General features: G+C 40.5%; 1 protein-coding gene across 1 annotated transcript; it reads right to left on the bottom strand.

The window, feature by feature from the left end:
- Positions 1 to 1,083: 1,083 nt before the first annotated feature.
- mapk13 (mitogen-activated protein kinase 13) lies at positions 1,084 to 15,262 on the bottom strand. Its single transcript, XM_012861903.3, has 12 exons — positions 15,017 to 15,262; positions 12,737 to 12,866; positions 12,550 to 12,608; positions 10,778 to 10,883; positions 10,638 to 10,667; positions 8,428 to 8,475; positions 6,166 to 6,280; positions 5,468 to 5,539; positions 4,947 to 5,026; positions 2,789 to 2,867; positions 2,199 to 2,372; positions 1,084 to 1,455 (listed from the first exon to the last, which is right to left on the bottom strand). Exons 1-12 carry the CDS (start codon positions 15,127 to 15,129, stop codon positions 1,370 to 1,372), a joined length of 1,092 nt encoding a protein of 363 aa, XP_012717357.2. The 5' UTR covers positions 15,130 to 15,262; the 3' UTR covers positions 1,084 to 1,369.
- Between the last annotated feature and the right edge of the window lie 7,232 nt (positions 15,263 to 22,494).

Here is a 22,494-nt window from a genome sequence, read left to right as displayed (position 1 = left end):
TGAAATTTTTTTTTACTCTTGCTGTAAATGTTTGTTCTATTATTTCATATCCGATACAATTCACGGACACTATTTAATAGTCTGTGTTGCAATAAATAAAGTTATGAATTGATGCTGAAACAGTCATTTAATGCAATCAAAGGAGTTCCCACCACTTTAACGGTAAACCTCTCTGCCTTTATTTTGAAAGCAAGACACTGCTTCCGGTAGGTGGTAACTTAACAGGATATGTTGACACCAGCTGGCTGGTAAAAGTTTGCGCTGCTCAGAACCTGCCCCTTTTACGTCATCAGGCCATGATTTTCGCGGGCAAGCCACTTCATAGGAGTCTCATCTCGTTTATCCATAATGTGCGCCTTCTGATGATCTCCCTCTGCTGTTGCTCTCTCTGGGACCTAAGGAATAATCTTAGTAAAATAGTTTGGTCCCTATGATAAAATTCACATAGAGGACATGCAACACTTGCCTGAGAAGCTATAAATGAGAATACAATCAATGTGAAATGTGTCAAATTCCTTCTTGCACCCAATGGCCTCTGGAATAAATGGGACATTAAAACACTGTAGCATATATTTTTAGGTAAAGATGTGTATCAAAACACCTGCTTAAATATCACTGCAATGACATAAATTCTCAAAAAGGCAGATTAAAATAGCCCAGTGAAGCAAGAAGCAGTACTAGATTAATCCTTTACCTGCTTTGTGTTACTTAGGTGTAAAAAGTGCAGTGCAATGTTTAAACATGTCTTATAGGATTGTTTTGAAATCACTTTATATTAAACCTTTCCAATAAAAGACTGAAAACAGCATTTAGAAAATGCAGCACATTCATAATAACACAATGTAATTGATATTTAGTTTACCATCATATGCCTCAGACAATAATGACAGTTATTAGGCACACTGTCTCATGTCATGCATACATTCCAGCAAGCACTGGTGACAATTACACAGTAGCTGCTTACCCTCAAATCCTTCTGTAAGCTCAGCATTTGTATTCTTGGTTTGTTAAAATCCTATTCAACGAAGATTTACACTGTGTTATGGTAAAGTACGTCCTGATACAGCAAAAATACCACATGTAGATCTTGTCTTATTGTTTAATTGGAAAGCAGTGTTACAGTAAATCTTACAGGAAAACCTGCAACATTTTATCACAATGAACTTGCAACACCATTCACTGACATGTAACAATTTAGTTTTAGGAACACATTTCGAAAAAAAAAAGAAGAAAAAAAAAGGAACATTTGTATTTAAATAAATCACTATCAACACTGGATCTTAATTCCTCCAAAGTAAAAGAAATAGTGTGATTTCGGGTCAGGCATATACATGGGCACCATTGGCTGCGTGCTGTATCTTTTGGGGCGTCATGGAGACATCGTAAGAGTGTTTTTTCTCTTGGAGTCCCGCCGTGGAAATGGTACGAAGCTTTTCACCTCTTTGTAACACAACCCTGTGAGAGGTAAGGAAGACATTTATGGTTTACAACCACATTTTTGTTTACAGGAAGAAAAAAAAAATGAAAAAAGTTAAATCCAAGCAGCAGCTTGCACACATAATGACGGTAGGGGTGAGTAAATGTGACAAAATAATTTTCCGAGACTGATCTTCTAGATAACTTACAATACAGGTGCAACTGTGCAACTTTTAAAAACATAAACTCTGTGTCCGGCTTGAATGCCGGGTTCCCAGATCTCTACTCCTAACAAGCAATTGGCACAACAAACTGAACTTGACTGCACTATTTTATAAGTCGGATCAAACTGGAATGAATGTGCATCAGCACTACACGAATAAACTGAATTGAATAGAATAACTGCTTTGGAGGGTTGAACAAAGTATTTACATCACAGGTGCCAATAAGTGTGCCTTTGTAATATTGTAAAAGGAGAACAATTATTACAGGAAAAATATCCAGTGCGAGACTATGCCATTGCAATAAAATGTTTTATGATTTTAATCCATTTCACACCTCTTCATCAGGGGTGTCTAACTATACGTGTTTATATCCATCAGCATCATATTAACAATGGAGGCATTAGAGTATCAGAAACAGCTTCTATTTTGGGGTTGAATTGTTGTCCATTTGGGGACTTCTTTTGTGACAAATGCCATCTAGCAATAGGTGGTATGCAATATCTCATAAGATTCATTTAAAGACCAGTGTCTGCTTAGTTTCCCCCCCCCCCCACTTACGCTTCCACTCATCTAGGGACAATGTTGCGTTGTCATGGCTGTCATCATAAGGCGTGGGCTCAGGAAAGTCCTCCGGCTCCCGTAAACCATCAAAGTACGGGTGCTCCAGGGCAAGTTCAGCGGTGGGCCTCTCGTCTCCATCCAGAACCAGCATCTTTTCGAGGAGGTCGATACCTGCCATGCACAAACACGCAGAAAAAAAGGGTCCAAGTTAAAGGGTCATTGGAAACTTCAGAGGATCGTCAACAGAGGTCCAGGTTCCTGTACCTATATTTGCACACAAGATTGAACTGTGCATGTTAAAGTTACACTATGCTATGAATTCACACACATATTTCACACACTTATGTCAGTAGTGTTATATGATACAAACAGTAACATCTGTATTACTATTTAAAACATGAGGAAGCTCTCAGTTTTTACAAGTCAGAAAACAAGAAAATCACCATTACATTTCCAGAATAGCCAGATGAAAAACTGCCGTCTGCTTTCTCAAAGTAGTGCTTTCACCCGGAGCACCCTCTGTCTTTATATCATTTTAAAAATAGATATTTAAATAAACCGTACTGGACAAATACTATTCAACTCACCCGTTTCACTGGCTCTGGGAAACAATGTTGAGAAGTCTTTTCTAGGATGGCGAGGGAGGTTCTTAATGTAACTTCTGGCCTGTTTTAGAGATTAAATCAAAATGTAAAAGTTAAGTAACAGAAGGATTAATATTCCACTTCATTCGATTATCAGAGTCACGGTCCACTAAACAACGTATAACCATTGGATTAGGATTTTTAAAGATTGCCTGTGTGTTTTTCTAATGTAATTGTGCGTTAGTATATTTGTCATCAATTTGAACACAATTGGAATTCAAATTATATAAAAACTGAAAAAAAGACCCTTATGAAGGCCTGCAAAATTTAATGAAAAGGCAATTTGTGGTGGAGAATACATCAGGAAATCCCCACTTTTATTCCCATACACATCATGTACACCGTGTCACCCAGCCTTTGGAAGAAGCTTTGTTCTGTTTAAACCTGAGACACTTTGTGTGTTGTGCTTCTGATCGTTGGCAGATCCAAAAAGCTGTCTGAGGCCTTGAGAAAGAACACCGTAGCTTATTGTAAGTCTAGGAAGGGATTTAAAGAAGTCTTAAAAGAATCTTAAATAAATTGTTCTGCAACTTGCCCAGGTCAGGCTGTTTCAGCGGGTTGCCCCAGAAAGCAGACTGCAAGATGCTAAAAGAAGCATCCAAAAAACAAAAATGCCATCAAAGGTCCCACAGCAGGCTCCTGCTATTGCTGATATAAAAGTGGATGACCCTCATAGCAAGTTAACCTCATACTCTCAAAAATAATAATTTATTAATAATGTTATGTTTATGTGCCCTTTGTATCATAAGAACACAATATGTTTTATCTTTCAAAAATGTGGTGCCAAGTGGACTTATTTGGCAGGAGGTTCTTGAAGCGCTGATTAGGTCAATAACTGGCAACAGCATTTATTCTGATTCCTTATTGTATTTTGCCCTTTATAAACATATACCGAATGCTCATAGTACACAAAAGGGTTGCTCTTATAAAAGTGTGATAAAATTTTTATTTTTTTTCATCAAAACATTTCAACACCTTCACTGCTAACCAAATATCATGTTTTTCGCCTTCTGCCTTTGACAAATTTTCCTTAAACACATGGAGAGACAAAATAAATTATATTCCTAACCACATTCATACATCGTTTTTGTTTATCCATATCAAAAGATCATTTTAATTATTCCACGCAGTATGCCCTTCCTGGCACAGATGGCATTTGAACCCGATTTGACTTAGCCACTGAGCTATATTATACACTGGAGTGCTAATAGCCCACTGTTAGAACAAGTTGCTTTGAAGCCACCAGCCGCCATATTGGTACTCCCTATTTTCCCCCAGTAACTAGGGAATATGTGTTGGGAAAATGCTCCATTGAACGGTTAAATGCACAGGTTCTTTATTTAATAAATTATCAAACAATTAAATGTACAATTCAATTATGAAACATAAAATTAAATGTTGCATTAAATCTACATTTTAATTTATGACATAAATATATATCATTTTAACATATATTTCATTATTTCACTCAGTATTTATTTATTTATTTCATAGTGTCGCGCAGCCGACTCATCATGAAATCATTTAAACTGGAGACACTGCCGCCTGATTGGCTGCTTTACACTAAGCAAGACTAGACAACTTTAAATTTATTTATTTCACGATATATTTATTTGTTTAATGTTGTATCCTTTAACCCTCCATAACATTTGACTAGGCATTGACGGAAAATACATCATAATATGTGAGGATTTAACTATGTCAACAGGGAGGCATGTATGAAAATCCCCTATTCTATAAACTGAAACACAATACAGGTGATGATCATGGGATTTTAAAAGAAAAAGCAACAAACTCATCCTGGTTAAACTTCATGCAAAAAGCCTTTAAATTTAAAATGGTTTGCAGAATGTACTTTTGTTCGCTAGTGTGTCTTGAGGGTTAAATAGAAGTTAATCTTTTTATCCCCCTCCACTCCTAAAAATGTAGCTTTGTAGTTGAATTATATAAACTATAAAAAAAAAATCAGGCTTATTTTCAATAACACTGCACTTTTGCAACTGATGAAGAAAACTTAAAGGCATAACTTTAAGACAGTATTTATCAATATTGTCAGACATCTTCTGTTTGTGTCACATTATTATATTGAGACTTATCTTACCTCTGGACTTTCAAGCTTCTGTATAAACTCTTGTCCAGGCACTCCACAGACTTTCAATATCTGAGACAGCTGGTCCATGTCTGGTTATTAAATGGTTACAGTAAACAAACTTGCCACAATCAGTAATGGTTGCAAACAAGCACTGGGAAGATGTGGTTTGTAAAAGAAAAACAGCCCATAAACAGACTAATTAAAAACATGAAAAACCACTTGATAAAACAGAGCAAAATTTATTTTCCAATAAGCCCTAAATCTGTATGATGCACAAGAAGCTACATATATTAACTATATTACGTTAAAGTAAACGTGTGATAGGGTTCCCCCTTAGGAGATATGTTGCTCAAACAAGTAATTTATGGTAATTACCCTTCGTGATTCATTTACTACTTGAATTATAGCTCTCAATTAACAAGTTCCTGTTTAGTGGAGAGGCTATCAGACTTCTTCATTACCATGTGCTTATTAAAACATCATAAAAAGCAGATAAAAACCGACAAATGACGAGGAACGTGAAAGGATACAGTCTTTTCCTTTGAATAGGGTTTTCCCATTGATCATTTCAGCCATGATGCAGCCCACAGACCAAATATCCACTAAAAGAAAAAGCAAGAGCGAAAAGAAAGATTAGCAACAAGCAAAGCAGAATATATCTGTGTCAGATGCTACAGAAAATCTAGCAGGGTGGAATAGAAATGAGGAAGATGGCGTTTATACGGCACAGCTCAGTTCTTATTCACAACAGAGCTGAATCTGTTGTGGCGCTGACATTGGGGAACATCTGGTGAGTAATCCTATCCTAGGGAGGGTGGAAACCCGCTCTCTGTGCCACATCTCATTTTGCACAATTTGCTCCCAAAACGAAAACCCATCTCCTCCTACAGAAACATAAATCTTGAGACAGACAGTCCCACTGCAATGACAGATAGACCGTCGTCGCAGTTCAATCAGGCTGTTGCCGTACCACTCTGCGAGAACAGCTAATGGGAAAACAAGGACAAGGATGATGTTTCAGAACGAAACTCGATCTGGAAAGTACACGAATAAGAGGATTTTAAAAGCTGCTGACACTGAGAAAAAAAAAAAAAAAAAAAACACAAACGTCCAAAAGCTTCATGTAAAACAGGATGTTTCCACGTGACAAGCACACAGCTAGAGTTACAGCACGGAGAGGCGAGAACAGGAGTACATGAATAGTATGTAACAGCTACAATTGTCTTGCCAGTCTGGGTGTAGTGCATCCAGTTCAGAATGACCTCAGGCGCCCGGTACCAACGGGTCACCACGTAGCCGGTCATCTCCGCGTCGGTACTGCGAGCCAGCCCGAAGTCCAGGATCTGTATGGGTGCCAGAGAAACTGATAACCATCTGCACCAGGAGCACCACGGGCAAAATATACATGCATAGTTCAAAAAGGTACTCAGTTTTACATGGGTACATATATGTCTCATGTTATAAAAAATGCGTTACCTGTGTTGATATTAGGGCTTTTATACAAACATAATGCCGTTTTAAAACTAAACTAAAATTGCACTGTTAGCTATAGCGGCTTGCAAAACATTTAATGTCGATCAAGCTTAAAATGTAGGGGGAGCTGTCGAGAACAGGTTTAGTCTTTGTTGCAACGTAGTAAAACGATCAAATTATGCAGAATGACTGAAGAACCAAGGGTTTTCTGGGACTTTTGGTTTAGGGGTTAAAAGGCAAAATGTGTTATCCTTCGTAACAGCGCCCCCTAGTTATTGAGCAGTCCGAATTTCAGTAACTGAGTAGCGGTCACCTATTTTTCTAAAAGACCGCTATTTCCAATCTTTTCCAGCGATTTCTGTATTTCCACCCGACAACTTTGAGCGGATTATATTAACAGTAATGAGAACACAGCACAACTATAACAGGTTTCCCTGCTTGGCTGGGTGCATGGGAACAGCCCAACCTTGCAGGGCTTGTTCGTTCATTACTCAAAACTATTAATACACCTGGAATCTTATAACATTTTGTCAGTTCACAACCATCTTTGATATTTTTAATGGGATTTAATCTGACGCACCAACACAAAGGTCTGCGTATCAGGGAGAAAGTTGCGTAACAGTTTAAATCAGGTGTGTGTTACAAAACGATTTCCAAAGCTTTTCACTTCTCACATCTAAAACTGAAACTGCAAATTTACAGCTAAGCCGAGGATTATTCATATCCCTGACAAATTTAGATTTTCAGTAATCTTACAGCAACACATTTCTTCAGACTGGAAGCAACAGTAACATTTGAAGTGGCCCATCAAGAGGACTGACTTGAATCCGATAGAGACTCTGTAGAGGGGACTAAAGATTAGGTGGAGGTTTTATTATCTTTTGAGAGATGTATGTCTCATTTTCTATCAGAAACAAACTTTTTGGTTTAATACTAATTTTAAACATAAATTCATCAGAGACTGTGAATCATTTATGCGTCAACTTTATAGCATCCACCTAAGCTGACAGGTCGATCAAGCAGAGAGTTAGTCAGTGTAGCAACCAAGAAGCCCACGGTGACTCTGGAAGAGCTACAGAAATAGCCAGCTCAGGTGGGAGAATCTGTCGACTTGACAACTATTACTGGTGCACTCTAAACGTTTAGCCCGTAACTGAACATTTTGGTCAACATACCTAAACTCACACTGCATTTGAGCTGAACGCACCATCCCCACAATGAAACACGCCGTTGGCAGCATCATGTCGTAGGAAGCCTTTCCTTCAGCACAGGCAAGCAAACTGGTCAGAGTTGATGGGAGGATGGGTAGAGCCAAATATGGGACATCCAGTTATGCTCCTTTTCCACAGGCTCTACTTAGGATGACTCTACTCCACTCAGCCCACTTAGCAATTGCTCCTGGTACCTACTTTTTTCATGCCTGCTATGGAGCAGGTATGACCGGAGCTGAGTAGGGGCTACATGTGATGCAAACAGACTGCTGTTCAGCCATGGGCATGGTCAACCGTACGAATAGCAGAAAAACAACCACTATTTTCTGAACTCGCTAGAGAGAAGCAACTGAGCTCGACTGCAGGTCCCTGAATTATTTTTGCACTGCATTCAGCTGGTCTGTGTTACCTCTTTTTGTTCGTTTTTTTACGCTCACATCAAAGCATATAATAGTAAGAGACTGATCCTAAGCATCCAGTAAGTAAGTAAGTGCTACAGAGGAATGGCCCTGTCAAAATTCAGACCTAAATCTAACAGGAATTCTGTATTCATACTCATTTTACATTTCACACAGGATTTTCTTCTGGGGTATCAGAGTCAAGATGTCTGAATAGTGATAAATAAACACACCACTTTGTCCATTTTTAGTAGCAAAACATTTGAAAACCATGTATCCTCCTACCTCTTGAAAAATATGCGCTACTTTGTGTTGGTTTGTCACAAACAATCCCGATAAAATACTTTAAAGGCTTATGAATACTATAGTGCAAGGCAATATAGTCATTTCAGAATTTAAAGCTTGTACCTTGAGTTCGCAGTCTTGATTAACAGCCAGGTTTCCAGGCTTAAGATCCTGCAAAAGAAATGAGGTGAGTGATGGTTAACTGGGGCACAAGGTGATTAACAAGAAATTATGGTGATTGGACTCCACACTCAAGGAAAATTATCTTAATGTGTGCTTTTCTCATTCAACACCAGCCTCATCGTGTGATTCAATCACAGGCGAAACACAAAATATTGCGAAGCATTTTATTACTATGACAAAATGTGATAGGCTGTCAGTGAGTGTCGTTAACACCTGAACAGCTTTGGGAATTAACAGAGTGATAGCAGGGTAGCACCAGTTTGTACACTTTGGAGAGTGAATATCGCTGTGGTTGCCATGTTGCACCAGCTGCTCATTTCGGCCCACTAGAAGGACCTTTTACACGTAGATTCTGTCTGGAGAGGAAACTCTATACAATATATATCTATAGTATGCTACTGTCTTATTTTCTGCTGCTAAATAACTGATCTAGTTTTGTACCATTAACACCACAGCAATGAGACCTTCTTTGGTGCTATGCCATTTATGTCGGAACTTGAAACTGGGAAATCTCCGACTTAATGTGTTCCAGTTTCCTACTTGTCTGACAGCGGGAAAAGAAAAAAAAAACATGGACGCCCACACCAAAGCCATTTTTAAATGTACAAATACAGCCAACCTGGGTCTCAGTAAGCATTTTAAAGTCACATTTAATTGCATATTTTTTAAGCCGTTAAACATTAAACATCAATCGGTGGTGATTTTTCTTTGCTCGTTTAGCCACTACTGTTAGAACAGTAACAATGACCTTTGCTGTATTTTGTGAACGCTGCGTCTTACGAACACTGAAATGTGGTACATGTACGACTGTCTAAAATGTTACATAAACAATAGAGAACAGTCAAAGTATGAAGAATTCTCAACTTTGCTGCAAGTCGCAGCCATCTTGAACACAGAAGACGGTTCTGTTGCACAGACTTTCGTAATTCCGAATATAGGAGGCATTCCAGTTTAAATTTCCCACTCGGAGGTCGGAAATTACAACTTCAGAGGACAAATGGAACGTAGCATAGAGACACTTGGCTACTAATTGGGGGGAAAAAAACTGCTATTTATTTTTTGAAAAAACAAATCCCCAGTGTCTCAATAATTACCTAATTACCCTAATGATTCCTAAAAGATAAATGTAACCAAACTGGGCTGATCATAATTTCTATAAAACTTTAATTAGTAATTCATTGCTTCCTGTTTCCACAGTATATAAGTGTGATGTGATACTGAGGCCCATTTCTCGGCCTCTGTATCACACCCTTCAAAATCTTCTTCACAAACAGTCAGTAGAATGATTAGCAGGGTTCCTCTGAAAAAAAAAATACAACCATAAAACTGACTCTTTAAGAACTTTAGCGAACATCTTGTGAGAACCACGTCTCTAGAATAATAAACTATCTCAAGGCCTTTGTTCACATCTTTACCAGGAGTGCTGGGAACAGCGGGCGAAGCTGTTATTGGGTTTGTTTAACATGGTGATTCTGTCAATGACAGAAAAGAGAACAATTTTCAACTGATGTACACAATATTGTTCAAGCAATGAGACATGAACACTTATTAGTAAAAATAAAAAAATGCAGACGACAGGCACAATGTAACAACAAAGACTAGATTAATCAGAAACATAATTAATGAATTTATTATTTCAGCTTCTTGAAACCCAGATATTTTTCTAAAAATAACTACAATTATCAGAGTGCTATGCAGGCGTAAGCCTTTGTCATGCACAGTTTTGCGGTTTTCTCCTCTTTGCCTTCTTAAACATCCCTCTTCGCCCCTCAGAGCCAGGAGTGCTCTGAGATCACTAGAGTGCTTTTGGATGCCACTTAGAGATGGAGGACACAAAGAACCGGGGAGGCTGAAGCAGTAAAGAATGACATAAATCTGAAAGGAACCAGAATGTACTTTCCCTTCTCCCCACAGAAAGTACATGCTCTGGGTGTGGCCAAACAACCCTAGACATGCAGACAACCGTCAAAGGAGCCGACCCATCCTACCAGTTGGGACAGCTTTTAGCTGAGTCATTAATAGCAATTACTAAAATAAATACAGGCAAAGTGGACGAAGCAACAAACGTTTGCAATCTGATCCCAAACGTGTGCTGAGACAGGCTATAATTCTTTAACAACACCACAATAGAAGTTGAATTGATTGCTTACCCTGTGGATGATTCCTGCCTTGTGAATGTACTGCAGAGGGAGAAGGAGAGCCGGCAGTTTTTATTATGCATCAAAAGTTTAGGCCATTTTTTTTGGTTCTTTTTCTTTTCAGATCCTTAACATTTTGGGAAAAGTCTCACCCTCAGTCCACAGAGCATCTGGTAAACCAGAAACTGGACCTTGTCTTCTGAGAGATGACCCCTCACCTTTGACAGGTCGGTGTACATGTAAGGCATCACCAGATAGCTGAGAAAAAGAGGAAGGTGTTAATATCTGGCAGCATTCCACACCCTGTTAAAGCTCTGCTGCTAGGCTTTCCACGAGGAGCTAAGGATGTTTATGTACATTTAACTAGGTTTTAATAGATGATATTCAACCTCTAGTAGAGCTAAAATTTCAGGCATTCTTCAGAAAACTAGATAGAAAAGAAAATAATCGCCCTCTTTAGTCGTCTAATAATATTTTATCATATTATTGATTCGAGCAATTAAATAATATCCATACAACTCAAACCTTTTCAGTGTCACATTACAGCCAAAAGTATTTTACAGACATTTTATGTAATAGACCATCACAAAATAGCTGTGAAGACGGGTTAAAAGGATGCATGGTTTTAAAAAAAAGTGTTGCATCCTTTTATGTTCGGCCTCATTTCCTCTGATACCAATAAAAAAAAACTCCAGTGGAACTTTTTACCCTTGGAAGACCCCTGGTGATTGAATAAAATAAATGTAAATAAAATGATCAGAAATTAAACTGGTAACATCCCAGATTCTCAGGTGAATTTAGGTCTAAACTGAATGCACCATTTCTACCGCATAAAAATTCATTGATCTAAACCTTCCATCGGAGCTCTGGCTGCAGGCTTGGCTGTATGCTTGGGGTTGTTGTTGACCTGCGAGGTGAAAATCTGCCCCAGCCTCATATCCTTTGCAACTACTATCACATTTTCTTCCAGAACTACCCTGGATCTAGTTTGATCTAGATCCTCCTGCCACTCTTGCATAAACTAGGCCAAACTCCAAGTGCATGACACATAGTTGGCTATTAGTCATATTAACAGCCTTTGACAGATTCTCCCACCTGAGCTGTGGATCTCTGCAGCTCATCCAGAGTCACCGTGAGCCTCGCGGCTGCTTCTCTGATTTAATGCTGACTTTAATATCGCTTATTATCCAACTCTGCTTAAATCTTCTCCACAGGTTTCTCCCCAGCCAGTCTGCTGTGTTCCTTGGTCTCCATGAGCCTCTAACATTTTGAGGCGTTCAAAGAATAGCTGAATTTATACTGGGATCAAATTACACCAAAGTGGAAGCTGTTTACCAATTAGGTGACATCTGAATATTATTAGTTGCGCTAGACCCCCCCCCCCCCCCCACCCCCCAAGGGTATCAGAGTAAAGGGCTTTGAATCATAATGCAAAAGCTAATACACACGAGAAAGTATTTTGTGTGTCCTTCCCTTTACTCTTTTCTTTAAGGAAATTATTGTAGCAATAATTCCCCTGAAGGAATATAACATGACAACACAAAGTGATATTTAAGACAAAGATGTGGTTTTAGAGCGTAGAGACCCACTTTCCCCTGCATGACCATAGCCTTCCTGAAAAGTATCGCTAAAACCCAAAGTACATGTTGTAAGCTTTCCTAGACTCCTTAACTGTCACAGAAACATGTCTGATCAAGCCACTGAAACCAGTCTGAAATAGTCCAGCAACAGAGGGGGAGATAAGGATTTATCCACAGCAAAACGGGCCGTCACTGTTTTTACTTTGGAGAAAAAAAAAAAAAAGGCCTGTATCTAGTTCCCTTAACAGACAACAGAGCCTGTTCCCAGGGCCTCAGGTGTGTGCTAAACTCGCAGATCCTCATAAGTTGCAGGTCCACGTCGCCACGGGCGAAAAAACACTCACAAGTCTTGAAAATCATCCAAGCTGGAGGCAGGTGTAAACACATCCTGGAGTCCTATCACCTGCGTGGAATGAGAGACACGTGAAACCAGCGATTCATTTACAGAACGGCTTTCATTTTAAAAGCTACAAGAAAAGGTGGCACAGTGAACACATCTGCAGCCTGTTGCGCTTGACTCCATCTCCTTACATTCTCGTGCTTCATGTGTTTGAGCAGCCGGAGCTCCCGGTAAGCCCTCTTAGCGAAGATCTCCGACTGAAAGGGCCTGTGGAGCTTCTTGATGGCCACTTTCTCTTTAGTCTTCTCGTTTATTGCCGAGCTGTGGGGAACGGGGGGGGGGGGGAGAAGAGGAAATGCACAGTAACACATCATTAGCTTAGTGCTCAGTCTGCACAAGTTTCACTATGAAGGCACCCCTGTGAAGTCAGAGCGGAGGGGGAAATGAAAGGATGAGCGGCCCTGAGGTTTTGCTCCTGAAGAGATCCGCATCGAAATACAAAGAATGAGCGGTGGTCCGCCGATTTATTCGCGGCTCAGCGTGGCAACTTTTTGATGTGCACGCTTGCAGTGATCTGCAGGCCACCGATATGTGGGAGGAGAGGCTTGTTAGACTATTTGGAGCCGCATCCACCAACGCACATCATGCAAGTCGCTGTTTACAGCCTCGCCGCACCACTGCAGGACCGCACAGTCACTTGTGCTTGCAGCAGCTAATGCTCGTCACCATACGTCTGCAGGAGGTACAGTAGACGAAGCTGTTCCATTTTTCCATGCCGTTTATCCTGTCTACCATCTCATTGCTTCTCTGCTTCCTTGATGAGAGTTTTACGTACTGTCTGGGGAAATTACAGGTAACGGCGAATGACTTCCTGACATGTTGTTTCTTTTAAAGTTCAGCCCTTTTAACTCCCACGCTGTGCCGTTTAGCCTGCCCGATGCGCATTTTTAGTTTATTTTTCCTCACACATAAAGCCTCGCTCCTCAGTGTACACAGCAGAAGGATCGCACTGAAAATACAAACTATTAGGCTGCAATTTGACTCTCAGCTGGCCAGAACTGCATTAACTGGATTTTCTGAGGAGGTTAATGTGTATTCGTCGCAAGAAAAAGACACAAAACAGCAGCATGCCTTTTCTAATTTTCTTCTTTTTTTTAGCGCTGTTCTCTAAATCTATTCTGAATAGAGTCGACATATTTTTATAAAGGGGCTACACGGTTGATTTGACCATAGTTTGGACGGGTGATTGTTTAGACTAAAAAAAAAAGTGACAAGTAAATAATTCTCATCCATGGGGTTCTGGAGGAAAAGAGCTAGACACATTCCTACGATCTTGACTCACGGCCTATTTTGTTATTAAATGGAAACGTGTGAGAGCTGCATTAAAGGGTCTTTTTTTTTTAAATCTCAAAACCTTTCTAAATTATAGCACATGAAACATTTCCAATAAATATTAAAACAATCAACTGCTTCCAGACTGCACATCTTTTACATGGATTCAGCAGCTGAAGAAAATAGATGGATGGTTGGTCCGAGCCCTATAAATCCAACTACAGTACAATTAGCCTGTTATACCTGTGTCAGAACGGTAAAAGGTTATAATATTCTGCACAATAAAAACTTTAAAACTTTGGCTATAAATTTGCTCAAGTCTACCAAAATCCAAAAAATCATAAAAAAAAAAAGCATTATAAATGACCTCTATATAACTGTAATAACCTATATGTGACGTAAATTTACCGGCAGCAGGAACAGACATGGCTCTTGTCTCCTAACAAAAAAGCGATCATGTGTTTTAAACTGTATTATAAACAAAACTCGAGTAAATTATTATTCTAAACAATAATATGGGTTATTATATATATATATATATATATATATATATATATATATATATATATATATATATATATATATATATATATATGGCAACAATACAACCCAACACCTTTTTCAAACCTATCAGAGCATAAATGTGAAGCATCAGAGCACATGAACGCTGAACATCAACATGTGGACCAACTAGTCAGAGCAGAGGAGTGATGCCCACTGAATCCACTGAGGCCTCTGCTTCTGCACACTTTTCCCATGAAGGTTACTCAATGCTTGAACAACGTAGCAACATGAGACAACATGCACAATCTGACACCTGCACATTAATGCAAGGAGGAGGAGGAGGCCATCTTTATTACAGATACTAGCCATAACCTCCTGTGCCACTGTGCACCGACGCACACACGGGCCTGGGAGGTAAGTGTTGGTGTGTTAGAAGAACATGACCCATTTTATTGATAGGAAGTGGCAGAAGCTGCTAACGTGAGTCCTCAGTGTTGAAAGACATGTTAGTGATCCGAAGGATAACACCCACCCAAGCCCACCACAGGCTGCATGCAGCTGCTGCACTCAAAAAAACAAAAACATACTGAACATCGGGTACACACACCACCAGCACACCTCCAGAAGTCACTCACCACACCACGCCGTACGCCCCGGTTCCGATCTGCTTGAGCCGCGTGTATTTCTCCGGGACTTCCCACACCGTGCTGTTGATCTCCTCTCGGGAGAAATGTCCCTTGTCCTCCATGATGGAGAAGAGGAGCGGACGAAGCTGGAGGGGGGAAACTTCTGCTCCCTGCCACCTCTAGTCGTTTCGCCTGTCACTTTGCTCAGAAGGGGGGAAGCAAAAAAACAACAACACCAGGCAAGTGGGAGGTGTCGCCAGCTGGTTCCGGTGGCGGTCTTTCAAAATAAGAGTCTCCTCCAAGTAGGCGAGGACACGCGGGGGTGCTGCGAAAACGTGCTAGTTGTGCTTTTCCAAACTGTCTGAAACTGTTTAGAAACTTCACCGAAGGGTTCTGGTTCTTTCTAAATGAAACCTGAAAACAAAACAATAAACAAAACAACAACTGTGGTTTTTATGCCACACTTGTTGTGGCTGCTATACCTAATTTACTAGGGGCTCCAGGGTGGGACCAGTGTTTTTTTTTCATGGGCGCACAGAACTAAAGAATGAAACAAAATCAAAACAGGGCAAAATTTAACCCTTAAATATATTAAATGGGACATATAATTTTTTTTTTTACTTGGAGTCTTAGACTTGGAATTTAGTCTAATTCGGCTGCTGCTTAGATATCCTTACATTCTGTTTGGGTCATAGTCAAGCCGCTCAATTTTCTCTATTCTCTTTGACTTCTTTTTGAACATCTTTTATTTTTGCCGTGATTTTGTAGTCCAAGCTCAAAGATGCCAAAGGGAAAATGTTTTGTTGTAGGGTGTATAAACTAGTGTTGCGCCGATGCCATTTTTTGGCCCCGATACCGATACCCGATACCTGGCTGTGCAGTATCGGCCGATACCGATACCATCTGTTTGATACTGATGTGTGTGTATATATGAAGAACTGCATACTACTTAGGGTAATATAACTTTTTATTGCCTACCTGGATTGGTGTACAATACTGCTAACTTTGCTCAAATGCCAGAATAGTGCAACTTTCATGAACATATAACATGTATAATAGTAGTCGGGAGAGAAAATGCTGCATTCAAGTGACATACAAACATCAAAATGGAATCGGTGCCCTATTTGTTGGTACTCGCCGATACCGATACCACCATTTTAGTGCAGGATCGGGGCCCCGTCAGATACTGGTATCGGTGCAACACTAGTATAAACCCACACAATACCTGCTGCTGTCACACCTGTTTTGTCAGAATCCATTCTTCTATAAACAAAGAACAGCAAGAAGCACCTTGACCAGCATAACTTTCTCATGTTGCCTGCTGCTTATGACATTTTCATTTGATACCTTGATTGGCTAAAACCAACCTTGGGTAGGTGGGCACTAGGTGTCGCTTCGCTCAATCAGCTCAGAAAGTTCTGCTGAATGACCCTCCTTTCCCCAAGTGGATTTCATGGGAGTAGTCCCAGGTTGATCATGTGTAGAACTAAACTTAGAGTGCTACACATTATCAATCTGACTTGCCAAGTTAGCAGTAGGTAACCTTTGTAAAAAATATATTTATTACATATTTGTCATGACCATAAAATATGAGACAGATAATCTGTGGTGGGGGAAAAAAATCGAGCTCCTCTGGCTCCTTCCTACTGTCATTTGCAGAAATACACCGCTCCCGGTCAGAAACAACCAATCACAGCCAGGAGGACTCTCTACCTCTGATTGGTTGTCAGCAGTGTTACATCCCTCCTCCGCACAGGTGGTACCATCGTTCAAACTCAAGATTGCTGGTGTACTGCTAACCTGACTCTAGCCAGATGGATGTAGTTTTGCCGAGCTCCACACGCAACACATCCACTGCGTGTGGAGCCGCGTGGAGCTCGGTGGAACTACAGTACATCCATCTGGCAAAAATCAGGTTAGTGTGTTGTGCGGAGAAATGGCAGCGAGACGCAACAGGAAAAGGGCCGATTTCTAGCTGCACTTGCTTAGAAAACAAAGACAGGCAAACAGAAGGAGACGACAACGAACAGCCAGCTAAAAAGAAAGAATTAGAGAGAGCCCGAAATAAAACCAGGGTAAACACTGAAGCAACACAGCGGGCTCTGCCGTGGGGGAGGAGCTGTGGAGGGAGGACTGAATGTAGCAGGAGAGAGCGAGCAGGAGGGACCTGTAAGGTGTGCTTGTTCAAACCTTCAGAATATGTCCACAGTTCTGTCAAAACGCCCTGCTGCAGTTTTAAAGAGACAGCACCAAAACAAGTTGCTCTCAGACTCACACCTTTAAACGGGGGGAAAAGGAGGACTGCGGGGCAACAATGACGAGGGATTCAGACTAAAGCATGGCAGTTCCACTTTATATAGACCACAGCTGAATGGTTTAAATGTGAAAAGGAAGGTTTAAAAAGCATGATGTGTCACGTTTATGTGAGCCACAGAGCCAAAGAGACACTTGTGGCTCTGGAACTGCAGGTTCCCTGATCTTGCTGATGAAAACTGTCATCCTATCTCACTACAACTGAAGCTAAAGGTGCAGCTCCTTAATTTTTAAATCATCCTTAAAGTAAAACTGTAAAGGTAAAAAATAAAACTGGTCCGAGGAAGCAATCAGTTACAGTTTCTGTGCCAGCGCATCTCATCATTAGAAGTTGATTTAGTATTATGTCTTCAGTACACGGGCCATAACAGGGGCTAGGACCAGTTCTACAGCGGCACCGGCCCATGTTAACAGAGTCAGAAACATTAAAACGTACGCCCCATTTCAGCTTGGAGGACCCGACCCAGCTCCAAGTTCAGATCCAGTTTTGTTGCAGCCCACATAAAACATTTAACGTTTACCCAGTGGTACTGTGTATTCGTACTGTGTAAAGAAGACCTCTAAAGTCAGGCCCATAACTGGGAAAGTCAAAGGTAGCTCAGCCGTCTATCCAATCTATGGTCTCCTCCACACATAAAACGTGGTGAATGTTGCAAATATAAACTTCCTCAGCCCTTTCGACACTTTGTACCAGAGAAAGCCAGTCGTAAAACACTGCAATATTTAATTTTGAATATATCAGTTTATAGTTATACTCTCGTTATGCTAATCAGACTCAGCTTTGACAAGGTGTTGCCTGGGCAACAACGAGATTTAGTCATACCAGAGTGTCACGAGTCACCCATCGTCTAAAATAATGTTCTGCTTTTGATTTCCTGCCATTGAAATATATATAATAAGACTAGTGATTCCCCCGTGCATATCATTGTGTTTGTAAAGAAATGATCTGGTATCACTACACTGACAGAGCTAAGGCTGTTGCTCGTACTCATGGTAGACAGCGGCTCCTCTGGAGCTTGGTTCTGTGTTTGTTTAAACCAGTGGCGTCCAAAGTCAGTCCTGAAAAGCTGGTGTCCTACGTGGCTGAAATTCATTTTATTTATCCTGGAGGACAGGAGCTGGCCACGCCTGCTATAAGCAGTGGAAGTGATGATCCTCGCACAAGACACAGCCCATTCACGCTTTGTTCTTTCATGCTAAATTAGCGAATACTAATTTTGTGATTACAGCAGCAGTGAGCTCAAAGTTCTGTAGTAAAAACTATTGTACACATTCTTAAGCAAACATTTAGATTGTAATATTTTTATTTGATCTGTTGACATGTTTATTTTCACCTAACTAATATTGCAATGAGAAAAACGTAATAAGGTTATACATTTCCCTCAGGCAAACAGAGTAAGACTTTAATTTGAAAGGAAGATCACTCAAGTTCTGGTTAGATTTTAACACCAACTTCATGAATGAAATCTTGTCTTATCAGATATTTTTTTTTTCATCCTGGAGTTACTCCTTTTTTTGCTGTGTGTAAACGGTCTGGAGGAATATCTCACACACAGAAATGTCTTCTAGTAAATAAAGATTATTTCACGAAAGGCGATACTAAGCTGAACGCTTCGAATCATGAGATCTTCTGTGAGAGAAATCTGACGCTTTGCCTGTAGAAACATGTCAACATGACTCGTTTTTCTCCCACCCACACATAGTAGGTGTTACTTGCGATGAATAATCTCTGTACATATCCAAAAACGTATGAATCATGGCAGCCTACTGCGGCACATTCACACATACAGGACCGGGCAAGACATGCGAACGTGAAGATATTTGACTTTTTGAGATCACACTGAACGCTCACTGTTAAATTAAAGGACTAAAAACTGGTTACAGTTTATAGCCACATCTCCATGAACATGAAAATGTTGCAACACATTACAGTTATTGAGTCCCATGAATTAAGAATTTATCTCTTAGTTTATCACCTTGCAAAATCTTTCATTTTTTTTGTCACACTATGACCACAGTACTAAACTGATACATTGTGATAGACCAACGTAAAGTGGTGCATTAAATATCAAGTGGAAGAAAGAGAATCCTGCAATCCATCCATCCATCCATCCATCCATCCATCCATCCATCCATCCATCCATACATCCATACATACATCCATCCATCCATCCATCCATCCATCCATACATCCATCCATCCAGACAACTCTCTCCAGCTCATTTTTCAGGGACCCTAAGGCATTCCTTTCTGGCTTGGGAAAATGCCTTGGGGGCCAGATTATGCTTTAGCGTCTGCCTCGGGCTCTCCTCCCGGTCTAATGTGTGCAGGTAACCTTCAAATCTGGGGAATCTCCTGAACAGATGTCCAAACCACCTGAACGGACCCCCGTCGATGCGGAGAAGCAGTGGCTTCACTACGTTTTCCACCATGTCTCCCTTTGGTGGAAGTAAAGGATGCAAGTATTTTTGTCGGTCACTTTGGTTTTTAAAGTGACTGTATTCTGTTTATGCCAGAGTTCTGTCATTATTTTCCCAGTGGGTCACTTGTGTTTGGTTTGTAAACTGTCTTGAGTTTTATATTTACTCGACAGTTTTGTGTTGGTTTCTCCTAGTGTCTTTTGTGTGTCATTCCCCTCCCAGCCTCCTCAGTTCACCCTGGCTCCCTGCTTTTCCCCTCGGCTACACCTGGTTACTTACCAACCGTCTTCTCCTTTGTTTGTTAATGTATGAAATAATTCTAGCCAAGGATTTATTTATCTTATTCCTTTGTTTTTTTCCCCTATGTATGTCTGTAAGGTTTTTATGTTCATGTACAGCACTCCGAATCGTCTTGTTAATTGAAAAGTGCTTTATAAATAGACTTACATTACCTTACCTCAAGGATTCACAAAACCAAGCTCTGCTGTAGGCTTGAAAGTGTAGGTTTTGGAACCACAACATTCGAATAGGTGAAAGCTTTAAGATTAGTGCTGTTGTCATATCGTGGCCTCAACACAGATCCGTATCTGTGAAATTCAACAGAGGACAGTCGGCCACGGCTGCTGCAGCTAAGGTTTAATTGAATGACGCAACATTTTTAAAAGATAATGAACAATCTTTCTCTGTATTGATTTTTTTTTTTTTGGACTGTTGATGATGAGTCAGCGTTGGCCTCATATTTCAGTCAGGATGCATTAAAGGTAAAAATGGACGACGGGACCCTTTCAAAGGATTTCTGCCGCCTGGTAGAAAATGGGGAAAAAAGCGTCACGGATCAATACCAGTGACTCAGCCGTTACTTTGGAGGCTGCTGAGCGTTCATGCTTTCAAAAGGCCCTTTGCAGCCTCTGCCTCTGGAGTGAAAACACCCACTGTTGTTTTCAAGATGTGTCTGCAGCGCTTTGTTTAGTCAGCTGAGCAGCAAACTAAAGTAGAGTCAAGGTTAAAAACAAAAGCTGCAGGTCTTCACCGACTGCCCAAACTTCAAGTCGTTCCATAAAGTCTTTGTAATCCTATTAGCTAAATAAACGTGACATTCGTTATTTCTGAAGTTATAAGAAAAAAAGTCCTTCAGCTACATCTTCTGTCACTGGTCTCATTTCAGCTATTTTTTTTATTTTTTTTTTTACTAACGTCCAGATGGCTGCAACAGGCAGAGGGGAGAATATCATTTGTAATCATTAATCTGCTTATATAAACGTGTCTTATTGCATCACAGGAAGGGAATTATTCTGATGTGTGCCTTTAATGGTGGTTTGTACATTTTGAAACAATACATGCTTCAGGTCTCCACATACAGCTTGTCAGTTGTACAAATGTTACAGAGCTGTTATTCTGTGCCTATTGTTGTGAGCTGATATTATCAGTATATTATGGTTAGTGCTTCAAATCAAGGTCTCGGCTGCTGCTGAGATACCTCTGTTTACCACCTCTCTTTGTTGCATGCAGGCACTCTCTCTCTCCTTCTTCTGTCTCTTAGCCAGTCTCTGTTTTTCGGGCAGGCCTCTGTGCCAGATACAAAAGCACTCTCTCCTCATAGCTAGTGCCTCTTGATGTTTCGAACCTGGAAGTGTGTCTTGCAGAAGCCTGAGTTAAACCATTCGGTGTGCCTGCTGTCCTTTGTTATCTACATCTTGTATTTTTCTGTTGTCTGTCCTATTTACAGCTCTCTCGGTCATAGACATGATCACATGACCACGGCCTCACTATTTTGGGTATACAGAGGCGTACAGTTGCAAAAGGATTCATACCCCTTGAAATCGTCCTCATTTTGCCACATCCAGCAACAAACCTCAATCTAGTGTCTTATTAGGAACCTATGTGATGGACCAACACAAAGTAGAGCATAAGGGTGACACAGAAAGCAAATGAAATATGGTTTGTGTTTTTTTTTTCAACAAACAGAAATCTGAAAAGTGTTCATTTGTATTCATCGCATTGAGTCAAGAGCTACAGGACCAAATTTCGCTGCAGAAACAGCTGCAAGTCTTCGTGGGTTGTGCTTCCAACAGACTGAACTTTTTACCCATTCTTCAATTGCAAGACAGTAAAAGGTCAGTCAGACTAGCTGAAGAGCATCTTTGAACACCAGTCCCTGCCACAGATTCTAAACCGGACCTGGCCTCGGTTGTCATCCTGCTCTTGTCTCATGTTGCCTTAAACAGGTTTTGTTCCAAGACTGACCTGAATTTAGCTCCATCCGTGAGCAGCCTACCAGGTTTCTGCTCACTCCGGTTAAGGGTTTTCCTGCCAGCACTAGTGTTGCACCGATACCAGTTTCGTCCGGGCCCCCGATGCCGCGCTAAAATGGTATCGGTATCGGAGAGTACCAACAAATAGGGCACCGATACCATTTTGATGTTTGTATGTCACTTGAACGCAGCCTTCTCTCTCCCGATACTCACTACTTCGACTGGATTCACTTTGTATTAGTCTTTTTCCTGCTTTACAAAGGTAGCAGTTTGACAAAAACATGATGGCAATTATTTTACATCCAAGTAGTATGCAGTTCTTCATATATACACACACATCAATATCAAACAGATGGTATCGGTATGGAATCGGTATCGGCCGATACTGCACAGCCAGGTATTGGGTATCAGTATCAGGGCCAAAAAATGCCATGGGCGCAACACTAGCCAGCACCAGGTTCTCTGGTTCCTCAATAAATCTTTTAAACACCATGTTTGGTTG

The sequence above is a fragment of the Fundulus heteroclitus genome, chromosome 1, assembly GCF_011125445.2.
Source record: "Fundulus heteroclitus isolate FHET01 chromosome 1, MU-UCD_Fhet_4.1, whole genome shotgun sequence".
In the NCBI taxonomy this organism is placed as follows: Eukaryota; Metazoa; Chordata; class Actinopteri; order Cyprinodontiformes; family Fundulidae; genus Fundulus; species Fundulus heteroclitus.
The sequence above is the reverse complement of the archived record's forward strand: the minus strand, read 5'-3'. Positions and strand labels throughout refer to the sequence as shown.

Bases quoted from the DNA above. Each gene is read 5' to 3' on its own strand.
- mapk13 (XM_012861903.3), bottom strand. From the start codon at position 15,129: ATGGAGGACAAGGGACATTTCTCCCGAGAGGAGATCAACAGCACGGTG. The intron at 10,668-10,777 runs GTGAGACTTTTC...CTCCCTCTGCAG, and splicing joins AGATGCTCTGTGGACTGAGG to TACATTCACAAGGCAGGAAT. The intron at 5,540-6,165 runs GCAAGACAATTG...TTTTTCTTTTAG, and splicing joins GATGCACTACACCCAGACTG to TGGATATTTGGTCTGTGGGC.